General features: G+C 33.9%; 1 protein-coding gene across 3 annotated transcripts in view; it reads right to left on the bottom strand.

Moving 5' to 3' along the window:
• Window positions 1–16144, bottom strand: part of CEP170 (centrosomal protein 170kDa) — a 72692-nt gene that overhangs the window by 42739 nt on the left and 13809 nt on the right. For 2 of the 3 annotated variants that reach the window (XM_010014214.1, XM_010014215.1), the window contains exons 7-9: window positions 7884–8357; window positions 5119–5283; window positions 4353–4354 (exon numbers count right to left, since the gene is read on the bottom strand). In XM_010014214.1, coding sequence (XP_010012516.1) covers window positions 4353–4354; window positions 5119–5283; window positions 7884–8357 — 641 coding nt within the window. Of the gene's footprint in view, window positions 1–4352; window positions 4355–4642; window positions 4933–5112; window positions 5284–7883; window positions 8358–16144 lie in introns of all 3 variants that reach the window. The other variant, XM_010014213.1, reaches the window with a different exon arrangement.

Here is a 16144-nt window from a genome sequence, read left to right as displayed (position 1 = left end):
CCCCTGCCATGAGCAGGGACACCACACACTAAACTATGTCACTCAAGGCTCTGTCCAGCCTGGCCTTGAACACCACCAGGGTTGGGAGATACATTTTCTCATAAACTTTGTACATCTTAAGAAGATATTTTGATTGGTATATGGCTCCATGCTTCAAAATCTCTGCACTGTACGCTATTCGCAAATCATGGAAAACATCTGAATTAGTCTATACATCTCACAGAATTAGACATACGGAAGATTGTAACAATGTAATAACATACCTACTCATGATTTTATCACTTACTTTCAAAATACTTAGCATAACATTAATGTTAAACTTGACAGTATCCAATTCTTCATTTAGCATTTATTTTATGCTTAAAACAATGTTTCATGCTACCTGCAGGATTATTGATAAAATTTTCAGGTTTGCAACAGAGAAGAAAAGATCTGGTAAACAAGTTTATGAACACTTCAAGTAACAACAGCAAATCAGAAGTACACAGTTCTTGAAGAACATATCAGCCACTAATATAATATGGTATGAATAGACATACCTTGGGAGAACAAGAATAAGGAGATTCCATTTCCATTATAAATGTATTTTGGAATAGATTCCCACTCATAAACACACTCAAAAAAACCCCAACCACAACCAAACCTGAAATCAAACTGAAATGTAACTACCACCATAAGCAGAAAGATGTAGAAAATGAAAATGAAAAACCTGCTGTCTACATGAACACCAACATGGCTTTCCTTCCAAAATTATCAGTTATTCCAAATCTTTAAAGAGGAAAATGCTCTCAAGATTATGTCAACAGAATAATATTTATATATACCCTTTGCATAGTATATAATGTGCATTAAAGACAAGGTCATTACTATTATGATCTATCTGCATCAACAAAGACTTTAAAATAATCATTAAATGGTCACAATAATTCTTTTTGAAGATGGATGAGAGCTAGATTGAGGTTTGATTTTGGTACTTCTTTTTCAAGTTTTACTTGGTTAGGAATCAGTATGTTGAATTTGAGATTGAAAATTACTTTGCTGATACAAAAAAAACCCCCAGAACTTATCAGGAAATTTAAATGAATATAACATAATTGAAGAAAATTATTTTGGAACCAAAGAAATACCTAAGCCCAATGCTTCCATATGCATATGAGCTGCCATTACATTCTAGATTCCCTGGTTAGCTACGCTGATGAGAATTGAAATATACATATAGCCTCTATTCTGTTCCTTTCCTTCCCACACATGCATGGAACAGTTTAACTCTGCTATAGCAATTTCTACAAAGTATTTCCATTCAGAAATACCCTGAAATGAAATTGGCTGAAAAACAAACAACAAACCGACATAAAACAAACAAAAAAAGGACACCGCCCCCAAGAAAATCCCTGAAGTTGCAAAAATCCCATTGAGTTGTTTTTTATTTATTGCAATAGCCCAAAATCACCCAGAATTATTTGCACATCAATTTATTAAAATTTATTACACGTAGTATTCTGTTTTATTAAAAAAACCCAAACCAACCCAAACCAACTCATTAGCCTGACAATTTGGCCTTTTTATATCATTTTGAATTCTTCAACCCACTGACAGACCTACCTTTTCTGTGGCCTGGGAAGATTTTTTTTTACCTGACATGACTGCTGAGAACAACTTCCTTTCAACAGAACAAATTTTATTTATTTTAAAAAATCTAAACCAGAAAATTTACAACTTTGTGTAAATTAAAGAGCAATTTCCTGCATGACTTTCTCAGATTCTTACCTCAAAGAAGCAGTATTAATCACGCCTCGATTTTTGACAAGTTCATTGAATCATAGAATAGTTAGGGTTGGAAAGGACTTTAAGATCATCTAGTTCCAACACCCCTGCCATAAGCTAGGGCACCACACACTAAACTATGTCGCCCAAGGCTCTGTCCAACATGGCTTTGAACACTGCCAGGGTTGGAGCATTCACAAGTTCCTTAGGAAACCCATTCCAGTGCCTCACCATCCTCACAGTAAAGAACTGTAAAGTTAATGTCAAGTTAATGCCACTCTTGCATTTGTGGTTTGTTCTGATGTTCCTTTCTAGAGGAAAGAGTAGACTCTACCTACAGGAGAGTCTTATGCTGAGGCTTCCCAAGTGAATGAGTCACACTGGAAATAATCTTTGGATATTTTGGTCATTCTCACCCCTTCCTCCAGTAAAAGGGAAAAAAAATACTCAAACCCAGAAGTATTTTATTCCATAGAAAATTCTTCAGGTAAACCAGTCATGGATCTTAGCAGCACACTAGTGTAAACTGTTACTGACAAGTCTGCATTATTCGTGCAAATGCTCTAGAAAGTTATCCTTGGTAACTGTAGCACATTTTCACCCCAAACCAAAAAATGCAATACTTGAATTTCAGTTAATCTTGTGACCCAATAGATTGTCTTAAATGAGACTCAACCAAGCAGGCATCGTAACTGCTCAGAAAAAGGACTGACGTGCCAACAAAAAAGGAGAGGTTATACTAGAATTATTGATACAATGTATATCAATAATTCCCTTAAATCCTCAATAAAGAGTAAAACAGTCAACAGGCTAACAAAAGTCCTTGTATTAATTCCTCACTTATCTACCTTTAGCAAAGTAAAAGATCCACAGCATTAGAAATTTAAAACAGGACGGAAGCAAAACTGAACTGAGCCGAAGGAAGAAATTTTGGCTTCCACTTGGTTTTGATTTTCTTCACTGGCTGTTTTTCTGCACTTCATAAAAATGTCATACTTCTTTAATACTACCAAATCAAGTATCAATTGTGCAGCAGGACTCTTTGAACTGGGTGTAAAAATATACTGTTCATTAACACTTCAGTACAGATACTAAGTGAAAAGATACAAAACCTCAAATAAAAAACATCTCTGCTCTACTTCCTAGTAAATATTTAATTTCTAGTGGTGACACTTTTTAGGTTAGCAGTAAGGGGTATTTATGATATTATACAACACTAAGAATATTAACCAATACTTTATTACCATTCCTAATGTTTACATTCACCTCCTGTTCCTGAATCTCTCTTGTAAGAGCAGAGATGTTTCAAAAAAAAAAAAAAAACAAACAACATACCACCAAAAAAACCACCTCAGACTGCGGATGTCCTGATCAGACATTAAAGACTTCAAGTAATTTGAAATCTTAATAAACATTAGACAGTATTAACATTCTTATAAAGTATATAAACTGTTTATTTCCAAATGTTATTATTTTTTCTGGTTTCCAAATAAATCCTATTGCACAACTAGACTTAGCAAAAACAGGACTTACACATTTTCTGTTACAATTTAATTGAAAATTTATAATTTAATAATTAAATGTAAATATTTGTAGTCACTAAGTCAAAGCAATTACGTTCTTTAATATTCATTTGCTTCATCTGGAATACTTAATAATAGTTCTAAGAAGCTCTTTGAGTACTGACTTGACTCAAAGAAGTCAGAAGTCTCCTTTACAGAATCCGTAAGAGGTGAAACCACGGTCTTCATTATTTTATTGAAGACAATTCTCTTTATTTAATCCCCCCTCGCCCCACAAACACCTTTTATAAAATAAACCCATCTGTAGTAAAAATTCCCATGGTCCCATTATGTCAGCATTTTTCTATGAAATAAATCCAGTGAAAATAACCTGTCTTCAAAAAATATTTTCAACATTTAGCCAGAATTCATTCTAGATGTATTAATGTATTTGTTGAGCTCTGAAAAAGTTCTAAACATACAAAATCAATCCTTAGATAATTTCATAACAATTAAGTGATTAATTTCCTTTTAAATCGGCCAGAATAAATGCTTAGAAGTGAATGCCAGCATTCTAAAACAATGGATTGTTTAGGAAAAAAACAACAGGGAAAAAAAAATCCTTTTCAAGAGTCAGTTAAGCCAAATAATGAAATGTAACTTCTCTTACCCGTATCTTCCTGTTGAATCCAAACAGTTATTTGCAGTGATCTAATCGCAAATATGACTTATATTATTATTTATTTTGTTATCTGTAATGTTACCAAGAAGCAAAAGTTACTTGGTCATTGTAAAATTCCTAAGCCTAATGAAGCATATACCCACAGCCAAACTAGGAAAATGACTTACTATCACATAAACATTTCTGGAAAATGAAAATATTCTTATACTTACCATTTATAATGGATGCTGAAACTGAAGTTACTGTTATTGAACATAGTTTTTTTTAAAGATATAGAAAACATTTGCAATCTATTTCTAGATGGTAATTTGAATGGAATCAGCTTGTATACAGAAAACTACAAAGACCACAGGATTTTAAGAGCAGGTGAATATTCTACAGGGACATAAAAATTCAACTCTAACAACTCTTATAAAAATACCAGTTATTTGAATTCCGTTGTCTACTATTCTTACAGTACTTAAATATTTTGAAAACAGATTAAAACTACCAAACTAAAAGAACAGCAGTTTCAAACAGGCATATTTTTCAGCCAAATGCCTGCTGCTGCTTTTATGACATTCCATTTTTCATCATTATAGACTGGCTTAAAAACTTGTATTCTTGCAGCACCTGCAAGTAGAACTGAAGTAGTAGACTGTTGCCCACACATTATATACCGCTTTAACATCTGTATGCATTTTAGGTTTCTCACCTTGTCAATCATTTTACGGGCTTCCATTTCTTCAGAATTGGGATTTTCCAACTCAATTGTGTAAGTACCTTTGTCACTCTGGTCATCCTCATTGTCTTTCTCAGTAGCAGCAGAAATATGCTGGCTTTTCAACTTTTTGTCCATCTCCTGGTTCTGACTAGGCCTATGCCCAAGGCTTCCTGAACTCCTTAACAATGCAGCCTGTAGGACAGGTAATGAGGGTTCTTCAGATTTTTGTTTTAGAAGTTTTGCATGAACACCATGTACTGCTCTGTGATGCGATGAGCTAGCTTGCACAGATGAAGGGACTGGTTTCTCTCCAGATGTAGGTTTCACTCTTTCAGCTCGCACATGAGGTGCTGAAGATGGAGATTCTGGGCACAGACCTCCTACATTCTGAGAAAAAGAGTAAGACCGTCTCTTTCGAGGATGGTCTTCATCAAAAAACTCAATCATAAAGGCAGTCTGACTCAAACCAGCTTGCTCTTGCTGCTTTTCTGAGGAATGGACTTTCTGATGTGACTTCTTCAGCTCTGTGTGATGATGCCTTAAGTGTTCTTCAAGTGCTTCCCTCTTACTGTAATGCCGGTGTGCACCAGCATTTTCTGAATCACTTTGTGTACCATCGTCATGCTTATTCCCTATAAGCAAAGCAAAAGAATACGTAGTGCAATCAATCAAACAAGCAAACAAACCAACCCCCCAATCCAACACATACAAAAGAAACTGGTAAGCTAGGAAAGAAATAATTTCAAACTGGTTTTCTATTTAGACTCCAATTTGTCTCTGCAAATTTTGTACAACTCCTGCTAATGCATTCAACTTGCTACGAGTCAAACAATGAATCACTTTGTAAGTTAATCAGTTACAGCAGTACATTTGAATTACCTTTTCACCAATATTCTCATCTGTGAATACTTATCAGTGAGTTACAAAAGCCAGTATTTTACCAGCTATAATATAGTATGTTTCCAAACCATATTAATTTTGTTACACAGCCAAGTGCAAATGACTACTGAAACCTTCTAGGCAGTGTTAAGAAGAATAAGAAAACCCTAAAATAGTCCTTTCAGCAGCTGAAAATACCCGCTGAGAAACACAGTTTAAATTGTTGGAGTCCTCACACATTTACAACAGTCTATCTTGAGAAATGTCTACTGAAAATTGGGATGAATTCTTTATTACTCTTTCCAAGAGGTACAATGAGTTTTTCCATCATTCACTCCCCTCAGCATCTGATGTATGCTTGTAAAATGGGTATTACTTATTCATTCCACAAACTACTTTCTGAATCACTTCAGGATTCAGAAAGGACTATGTATTTAGTAAATCATATATACACCTATAATTTGTAATGACACCTGAAAATGCATGGAAGGCTGGATATTCATACACAATCACATTTAACACATAGTAGCTTCATGTACAAAGGAAGTGTCTACACTTTTAAGTTTTAGGTCAATTCTTGGGAAGGAACTGTTTTACCTTCTTTGAAATCTTTTGCATCAAGTCTTGCTCATGTATACAAAGAATGAAAAGATTATTTTTTTATATTCTCAAGAGGATAGCCTTTTTTAAGGTTTTCTCACTTACATAGTTAGGATATACATCTACTATTCACTTAAATAGTAATCATATACTGGGAAATTTACTGGACTAACAGCACTGAATATACAACTGAAATCCCAGCTTACATTCCTAATTTCTACTTGTTTGCACAGTGCCTGAGAAAATGATGTGGCGATTCATATACTTCCACATAATAACAATTAATATCAACACCATAGTTAGTCATATAACATAAATTTAGCTGTGTGACTTCAGTACAGGATATTGTAAGAAAAAGACGAGGAGAAAAAACACAAAGGGTTTTCTTTTTCCTTATTCAAACTTTCAGAGTGGCTACTCATATTCTCTACCTTTATGATTTGAAAAAGTACAAGTAATGAGTGAGAATACAAACAGATCACAGAAAGTATTAAAAAATCAGATATTTTTTATGGCCATATGCACTATATAATTACACCTCTTTCAAGTAAAATTTTATCAAACTTTGAGGAGTGTCTGCCAGGAAAAGGTGAAGGCTTTTTATACAAAGCCCTTCCTATTTATCAAAGTGACATGGCTAATATTTTAAAGAACATTCATAAATACAATACAGTATCATGAGGACCAAACAATACTCTGCAATATACTCTAGAAGACATATTATACTATTATCATAATGTTAGCACATTGATATAATTCTGTTTCCAAAATAATTTTTTTAGCTTAATTTGGAAAAGTCAGCTTTAAAAAGTAGACTTGCAACCAGTAAGACAAGGCATGTTGCACTCAGTCACAAGTGGTTTAAAAGCTAGACATGAAAATGTTGCAGAATCAAGAAAAATGGTAACTGCAGGGTTAACCTGCTGAAATGAAATACAGAAAATAAGAAACATGAAAAAGTTCTTCAGAAGTTTTAATCCTGAAAATTTGAATGTCACATCTACTTCTGAACATCAAAATTACTTTCTTCTCTATTCTGCTAAGCGGCACCCAAAAGAAAGTAAACTTATCATGTTTAACATTTGGTTTAATTTTATTTGAAGTGTCACTGTCTGCAGTAAATGAACATGTATAATCACCTGAAACTCCATTCAATAGCCACATTCTTATAAATACCATCTTCTGCAAGCTTATTATAAAAACTGAAGCTCTTGATCTATTTCAGATTCCCGACTCAAACCTGACTCCATCATACATAATACACTTAAGCAGAATATCTATATGATGTATTCTTTGCCATAAATTATATTTATAGAGCACATGAATATTCACAGAACATATGCTATTGGAAGAGTTGCTTAAAGCATAAATTGAACTTCACAGCTTTGATTCTAAAAAGCAATTTTTAAAGTAATGCGTAAGAAAAAGTGAAATACATAAAATTTAAGTAAGGTTTGGGTTTCTTCCTTTTCCCTTTCAAGATCAATGTTTTAAATACACCTGATGCTTTTAGCTATACTAGAATATCTCCAGTTAGTATAGTTATTTTAAGATGATTTAGGATTTCCTCTCCTATCCTACTTTCAAGACTTAATACTGAACTAGAATTTCCCAGCACAGATCCTTGCATTTATGTGGAGTATCTGTGATTTCAATTGAACTCCTCAGGGGCTCAGGGATCTACTCACTCAATGGATGCTGCTGAGGAACCACTGCTTTCAGAAATGAGCATAGGTGGAATTATTCACTTTACCTTTCAGTCTCTTCAAGTACACTGGAACATCACTTTTAATACTTTTGGAATCCTCCTCTGTTGGTTCCCATATCATTCTAGGAGGATTGTTCTGTGCTAGCCAGTCTGCTACTTTGCTCTCTGCAGCCATCATCACCGTTTGAAGCCCAGGCAGGTCCTGCCCACTGGAGGACGGCTTTTTTGACTTGTGACGCTGTTCTGACGTGAATTTTGTCACGTGATCTTTGATTGTTACTTTTCCAGGAGTGTTGTCATCAAATTCAATGGTAAAGGAAGCATGTCCTGCACCTGATGCATGGGAGCTTTGGGTGTCCTTTGTTGGAATTTCATGAATAGTGCTCTCTGCTACCTGCGAAGGTGGCTGGAATTCTTTTGTAGGGATTTCAAAATAACTTGGCTCCCTACAGAAAGGATAAAGTTCTTCACTTGCAGCTGCAGGTTGCTCCTCAGCTTGCTTGGCATCTGTGCTGGATCCTATTAAGAAAAATGAAAAATAGATTTCACAATACTTGGGAACTTCGGGTTCTTCAAGAAGTTTCTGAACTCCTGTAAAGGCCACTTAAGTAATTTCTGGAATAAACAGTAAGAATGTGCAGAAAACTGAGCAGTGTCATTCCAGAAAAATAAGTCCAGAATTACATATAAGAAGTATTATTGAAAAGACAGCATAAGCTTTGGCTATAAGGAGTGTAAAGTGGCAAAAAGCTCACTTAGAATTTGTCAAAAGAAATTTGCATTCCAAGTATTTTTAGATGATGTAAATGTCAGATGAGTTATTAAGACATGGAAAACAGGTTAAGTTACATTACAGAAATAGTTGAGATGATCATTACTTGAGTTCCAATATATTGGAAACTACCAAATTAAGGTGCCCCCACAACAAGTGCTAATGATCTGGCTTCCATCTCCTGCAGTGGATAGCTAGTATAACTTTGGTAAAATTCTTTGGAAAGGCAATTCACACATTAACACAAGATAAACATGAATTCTGGCTTGAAAAGTTTATCACTGCTAAGCAGAGGAAAAATACTTAGGGAAGTGTTTTGGAATTCAAGCACTCTATATTTCTACAAAAGATAAAAATGAAAGAATCAAGATAAATCCTACTGTCATCTGCTTTTATTTTTACTTATTTCCATGATTTGTAATGAGCAGAAAAAGTAACAATAGCTGAAAGCATGCAGAATGTTACCAAAACATGCTGTAACTGGGTAAAGGAAGCAGAATGTGGAAAAAGTACGGGGTAGTAATTGGAAGTCCCACTGCACAGCCTGAAGTAAGTTTAAAGCTTCTTGTGGTTGCAGCAAAGCTACCAAAGTGCCTTTAAGAACACAAACCTTCTGGTTGCATTTCATGAACTGGTAAGCTAGCCAAAATATCTGGTGTAGAGATGTGCTATAAGCAACAGAAGCTTGAGGTCAGCAGCAATAGCAAGTTACATTCCAGCAAGAGATTTCTGAATAGTTCCTACATGGTTTGCAATAAACCACATTAGGATGTTTAAGAATTCATTTTAGGTTGCCAAGTAAAGGAATAAGAATGCAATTAATAGACTCTGGCATTAAAAACAGCCACACTAAATCAGCTGCGATGGTTAACATTTGTGTACAAAACTATTAAGCAATACAGTAGCAACAGAAACATTTATATGGAGGTAGGAGTTTAAGGGTTAAAGGATGCAGGATGGCATAATGCACCTATGCTGTTCTTTGCAAGCACATGATTCTTGTGAAGATTCAGGAAAAGGTTAAAAATTAAAAAATAAAAAAAGGATGGCAATTTGATACATAAATGCAACTATTTAAATGACAACATCATAGCTGGAAATATTGTTATGGAATGATAATGAAAATCATACACATTCCTCATTATTGCCATGCTTGGATACCAGCAGGGTAATACAATTCTGACGCAGGTAACAGCTATTTTATCTAAAAGTAGCTGTTGCAAATACAAAAGATGTTCAGAATTCAAACAGTTTTTATATTGTGCTCTTGCATTCCAAGAATACCCTATCCAATGCTTTTCACTGCATTGTCAGCTAGATAGTTTTCACGCACTACAGCAGCATCTCACTACTCCTTCCCTGGGAAATGGAACGCCTTTTTAGTCCACGTCCCAGAAACACTTCTGCCAGCAGACGAACAATATACAGATGAATCTACCTTACTCATGCAAAGGTCATTTAAATGGCCTCTATGTTTAGACAGAAGATGTACAGTGATAACGTCACAGTTTGCAGCTACTAGATTTTAGGTAACCTACCATCACTCTCCCTTTGTTTCATCCAGTTAACAAGCTGGAATGGATCAAGCTCTAGTAGGATCAAATCTAAAGCCAGAATATGCAACACCGTCACTGAACAAAAGAGTAATCCACCAGCGAGCTAATTCGTATGTGCCTTATTTTTTTCCCCCTGTGGTGCTATTCAGAGCTTCAAGCCTACAATTTAATGCAATTCCTGTAACCAGTAATTAAGCAAGATAATAGTATTCAATATTCCTTCAAAAGATAACTGGCTGATACAGTATGTTTGAGAAACATTTCTACTTTTGGGCCAGGCAAAAGCAACCTACTGACCACACAATGAACAATATTTTTCAGTAAATATTAACTGTTTCATCACCATCATTTGAAAATTATGACTGTAGCCAGACTTCATCAGACATAAGGTAGGGTTAGGACAAGGGGATCTGTAACATTGGCTTGTCAGCATTGATAGACAACTTCATAAAAGACCTTTTCTGTGAAATTTGCCTGCACTGAATTTAACATTTGAAATCAACGGTTTCTACTATAATGATATGCACAGTATTTGATTCTAATATTTTTGATTGAAAAGATGCTATAAAATAGTTTGAATCTAAATTATGACAGAATAAGCTTAATCAAAAGAGGAAACTGAAGTACGCTAGAAGAAAAAAATCTTAGTAATTATATAATGAAATATACCTGAAGTATAAGTTAATTGTAATTATTTTAAAAATACTATTTTCAGCCTCATGTACTTGCATTTTTAAAAGACTTAAATACATCAGAATTGATTAGAATAAGTAATGAGGAAACAAAAAATTAATATAGATCCCAACCTGAACCATCCTTCAGAATTTTTCACCCAAATTCCTTATAGCTTTCAAAAAGTGATTTATAAAATAGCCTAACTTTGAAATCCTATTATAAAAAGTCATCTGCCAAGATGAAGGAAAATATATATCAGGCTAAATACAGAGAGCTTTAAGAGAAAACCCTCCAGAAAATACCAAAGATAAAGGTCATCACAGCTCTCTAATTTTTAAACAGAACAAGCTTAATATCTGTACAGAAAAAAAAAGGCAATTATGTGGAACTGAAAATGTGTTTTGGGAAGAAAGAGGGACAGACAGGTTGTAAACTGCAATCTCAGCAGGGACTGAATTGATTTCTGAACTGGCAGAAGTGAAAGAAAAGGGGCAGAAAAAGAACCAGTGTATCTGTAAAGAATGAGCTCTCATTCTACAGAGGTCTAGAGCTAAAAAAGACAACTGTGCAGTAGTTTCTGCAAGGCAAGAAAGGAAAAAAAGAACTGTAGCTGATACAGGTGTAGCAAGATTTAATGAAATAAGGAGTCTAGGAGAGGCTAGGAGGGAAACTATGTAATATTTGGGAAATCATAAGCTTAACCAAATGGAGATTCAGAGAAATTCTTTGCTAAAATATAACTTCAGAGACAATCATCAGAAAAGCAACACTCACATTGTGACTTTAGCAGAACCGATAACACTTTCTACCACTTTTAAAGTTTTATTTCTTAAGTTACACATACAAATAGTCAGAATCTTAAAACTGTACCTGCCAACCTGGACAAGAAATGTCAGTTGTTCTTGTGCTATTCAACATTATGTGAGAAATTGGCTATATTATGTATGAACATAATATCATCTGCAAAGACAGAATGAAACCTCAGAAAATATTTTGTACAGTCTTCAGATTTTTCAGACTTTTTTTTCCTGCCTTAGAAATGCAATTTTAAGAATAAAACTTGTAAAAGAAAATGATCTGAAAATTACAAAGCACTTCTTGAAAAAAATACCCATAAACCTGGAGTAAAATATTAATTGCAGAAGGTATAAGATGCAACCAAATTATCATATTTATACAATATCCAAAAATATTTTTTGTCTGTTAGTTTTATATTTGGTACTCTGCAATGATTTGTTTAATGAAAAGAAGCTGAAGCTAGCGCTTTTGAATGCTTAACGGAATTTCTTTTTTTCCTTCTCTTTTTCTTCCTATTACTACTTTTTATTTCCCACTTACCATTTAGGTTCTTTTTTTGCTTTATGGCTGAAGCACATTTGTCATTATTTTAAGGCAAGATTGCAAAAAATTACATGTAATGATTCACCTAGTACTGCCTATCAATGTTGTCATAACCTGTCTTATCAAACAATATAAAAATTGCTCTCTCAAAATAAAAATATAAAATATTATTGCATAGAAATCCCCACCTCTCATAATAAATCATTTAACTTCATGGTTTAAAGGAGTTAAAGAAAAAATTGCAAAACTATTCTGACTTAAGTATATTGCTGTAATAGCTCTAAAAATTTCCGTAAACTGTAATGCAGCACTTGCATGCATTCCCGGCCAGAATTCAGAAAAATTCTAGAACACATTTCTGGGAATGTTAATCTTAATACTAGTGAATAAACGTGTGTATAATCTCCTACACATACTGACTACACTAGTATTTTTAAAATAACTGTCAGCCTGCTTTACCTTAAAATGACACTGTTTCTTAAATGTAAGGAACATTTAATCTGATAGACTGTTACACAATGCTGGAATTATAAGATACTAATATTTCATGCCAAATGGAAAAAATATTTTAGATTCTTAAAGCCTTTTTAAAAACCGACTTCTATTTTTTCTTAGATTTCTGGTAAAAACGTTTTATGATGTAAAATTCTAAACTACTACTGCGATCAGCAGAGAATGCAGCTTTTGCTTTTCAGAAGTGAGTGTAACACATGGCGGTAACAATAATCACACACCCAGTAAACTTATCAATAACATAAGTTTAATAGCTGCAGCATAAAGTCACACCCCAGGGGCACATGCAACTGTTCATTTTAACATGGACTACTAGATATATGGATCAATCAGAGCAACACATGTCCGAAAAAAGCAAAAAGGTTTTTTCCTTTTTCAAGTTTTCCAGGTTTTCCTGCTGTTTGCAAATAATTTCCATTACTGAGTTTCTGTTGTGATAGAAAGACAGTAACGTTGAAATAATCTTATTAACTTGAGATTGTAAGACTAATTGTCTGTAGCTGGCTTAGCAGAAACAAATCTCACAATTCAATCTCCTCATTATACCTTGCCCCATCTGTTACAATTCATGCCTCCTTTTACATTCAGTGAATAATCCTGTACCAAATCATTAAAGTATGAAGCAGATTCTTCATAGGATTAATTCGTTAAAATGATATCAGGCTTTACCAACTTGAGTTACTAAACAAAAAGTTTAAGAAATTACATACATGAATTCACCTGTACTGTACTTACTTTAGGCAGTTTATATTAGGAAACATGTTCCAAAACAGCGTTTTAAATACTTCATATAATTTAGCCCATGAAAGAACAAATAACTGCATCAATTTTGTACATTTTTCACTAAAGTTCATTTTTATTTAAAAAAATATCCAAACATTACAGTCTTGTTTCCCAATTCAAGTTTCCGATTTCCTTTCATTAAAGCTATATTGACTTCGAGTCATTATATTAACCTGTGTTATAAAACCTAAGTGCATGAAGAAAATACATACTAACTTGTTGAAAATTAACTTAATGTTTTCATGCAATGAAACTGTAGGCCAAACGGCCCCAAAAGCTTATGTCTTTATTTTATAAATCTACAAAAACATTCAAGATTTTTTTTTTTCCACACTTCTACACAAATGTGGTTAGTGTTCTAAGACTGAGGAAATGCGTCCATAGAGGCAAATGTCAACTGTTACCTGGTCTGTCTTCTCAGGCTCTCTGCCAACACTACTAAAAACATCTACAGTCAAAAACCAGACTAGTAAAACATACAGCTAGCGTCTACTCAGAGATTAAGTGATCAAGATAAATAAACCACTTGTCTACACAAGGGATTTTAGTTCCACATGCTCCTAAATTGAATTGTTTTGCAGAAATGTCAAGTTTTGTTTTTTTCCCAACAGTGGCTTCCTATAACATTTCACATAAGCTTCTGTTTAGTATGTGCTTCCGCTCTTGCAGATTTATTAGTCCTCCACTTTGAGGAAACAGAAGCTATTCCTGTACTCTACTTATTCTATTATTTGTATTTATTAGAAATAATAGAATACAGAATATATTATAATAGAATATAGAAATAGATTCTATTTGTAGAAGATAAATTTATGATTAAACAACAACATAAACAAAAGGGATGTCAAACCTATGTTGTACATGGGGGGGAGGGGGAAGTGTTTTATTTGCCAAGAAGCCTCCAGGCCCAATTTTTATTTTTATTTATATCATGTGTATATACAGAAAACAAACAAAAACAGTTAAACAGGGTAGAAAATATTAGTCCATTTTCTCTATTCATCATTTACTTTATGACAACTTCACTGATGCAAAGCATGTAAAAAATATTTCCATTACCGAAGTTGTGTCTAGAACAACATTTTTTGTCTGCTACTGAAACAGATTTCATCTCCTTGATTAGTTTGAGAAGAAGCTGGAATCTTATTTTTCTTTGGACTTGGGAACTAAGATAGGAGCACTGGCCACTTGCTGAAAAATCTTTTGATAAATGAATTCAAGAGAATGTAAACCACTTGCAATATTGCTTCTGAAAAAGCAACTTGTAAGTACGAAAACATAAGAATAGGTACATTACTAAATAGAAGCTGGAATCTTGTGTCATACCTTGTTAATGGCATGGCATCAAAACCACAGACTTTGGGATATTACTTTTTTAATGAAGGCAAATAACATGAATGTTTTTAAAATTAGAACGGCATAGATAAAGATACGTGAGTATATAAATGGGTATTAAGAGACTTTACTATCCCTGTTCTGGCACATACAGCAAGATACAGAGTCACAGGTTTCATAGCCAACAGCTACTGTTTCCTGTAATTTGGAAAGCTGGGAAAATCATGTGGCTAGCAAGTCTGTCAATGGTATGACTCAAAAGGCAAGAACTTAATTCTTTTTCTTCGTAACTGATGACATATGCACTTTCCATTTTTGTTGAGAAAAATTGAAGTGGAGCAACATCTAATAGTCATTGTCTCTCATTATTATTGCCATTAAAAACAACATTTATATGCCTTAGGAATGCTTAGAAGTGTTTGAAGAACATATTTCTAGACAAGATTTGAACTGAAGAGTTACAGATTACTAATGTGAGACATTAAACCTGTAGTTAAAAAGCCTGCATAGGAGCACGCAGCAGCATACTCTACTCACGCTGTGTACAGTAGAGTTTTTCACTGAAAAAACAACCAAAACAACCAAATATGAAAGTGTTCTATAACTGTACTACACTATGATGCAGTTCTTTTATATGTGACAAAACTTTCATACTGCACAAAAGCTACCAATTTGTTTTCACCTGTTTTCTATTAGCCAAATCTTAAGGTACTTACTTTACTGAGTCCTTACAACTTCAGACTAATATGAAAAAGGTCATTAAAGGCTATGACAAAAAGCTAACTCCAAAGACATTGACTTCATTGCATTGAAGTGTTAGTTTAGTTTGATTTTACAGGTTTTCAGCATTTACTAAAATTCCCGCAAAACAGGATTCATGGTAACCAAGGCAACTACTATTACAGGAAGAGAGAAATTCCTACCTCAGTTACAGTACTTTAAAAAACTGCAAACTTAAAACTATTCAGCCTTTAATGCACATCTAAACAGCTAAATAAACATGGTTGAATTTTGTCCTAACTTGCATAAGTTTTAAGGTTATTCTGTGTATTAGACTAGTAGTCTCTCTATTTATATGCCTGATGATAGATTTAGAAGCCTAATTATAGACATTGAGATTTAAGTTTTGGCAATACATATTGTGTATAGGCAAGCAAGCTAAAAAAATAACCTATATGACGGAGAAATAAACATTACCAGTTTAACTTCAGACTATCTAAATCTTTACTTGCAAGAACTATGAAATGCAATTCCCACTAATGCACCATTATTAAACTACAGGAGAAAATGTTAGCAAAGATCACCTTACATAGCTAAAAGTCAAATAAATA

Source organism: Nestor notabilis, unplaced genomic scaffold, assembly GCF_000696875.1.
Source record: "Nestor notabilis isolate BGI_N333 unplaced genomic scaffold, ASM69687v1 scaffold5205, whole genome shotgun sequence".
NCBI classification, from domain to species: domain Eukaryota; kingdom Metazoa; phylum Chordata; class Aves; order Psittaciformes; family Psittacidae; genus Nestor; species Nestor notabilis.
The sequence above is the reverse complement of the archived record's forward strand: the minus strand, read 5'-3'. Positions and strand labels throughout refer to the sequence as shown.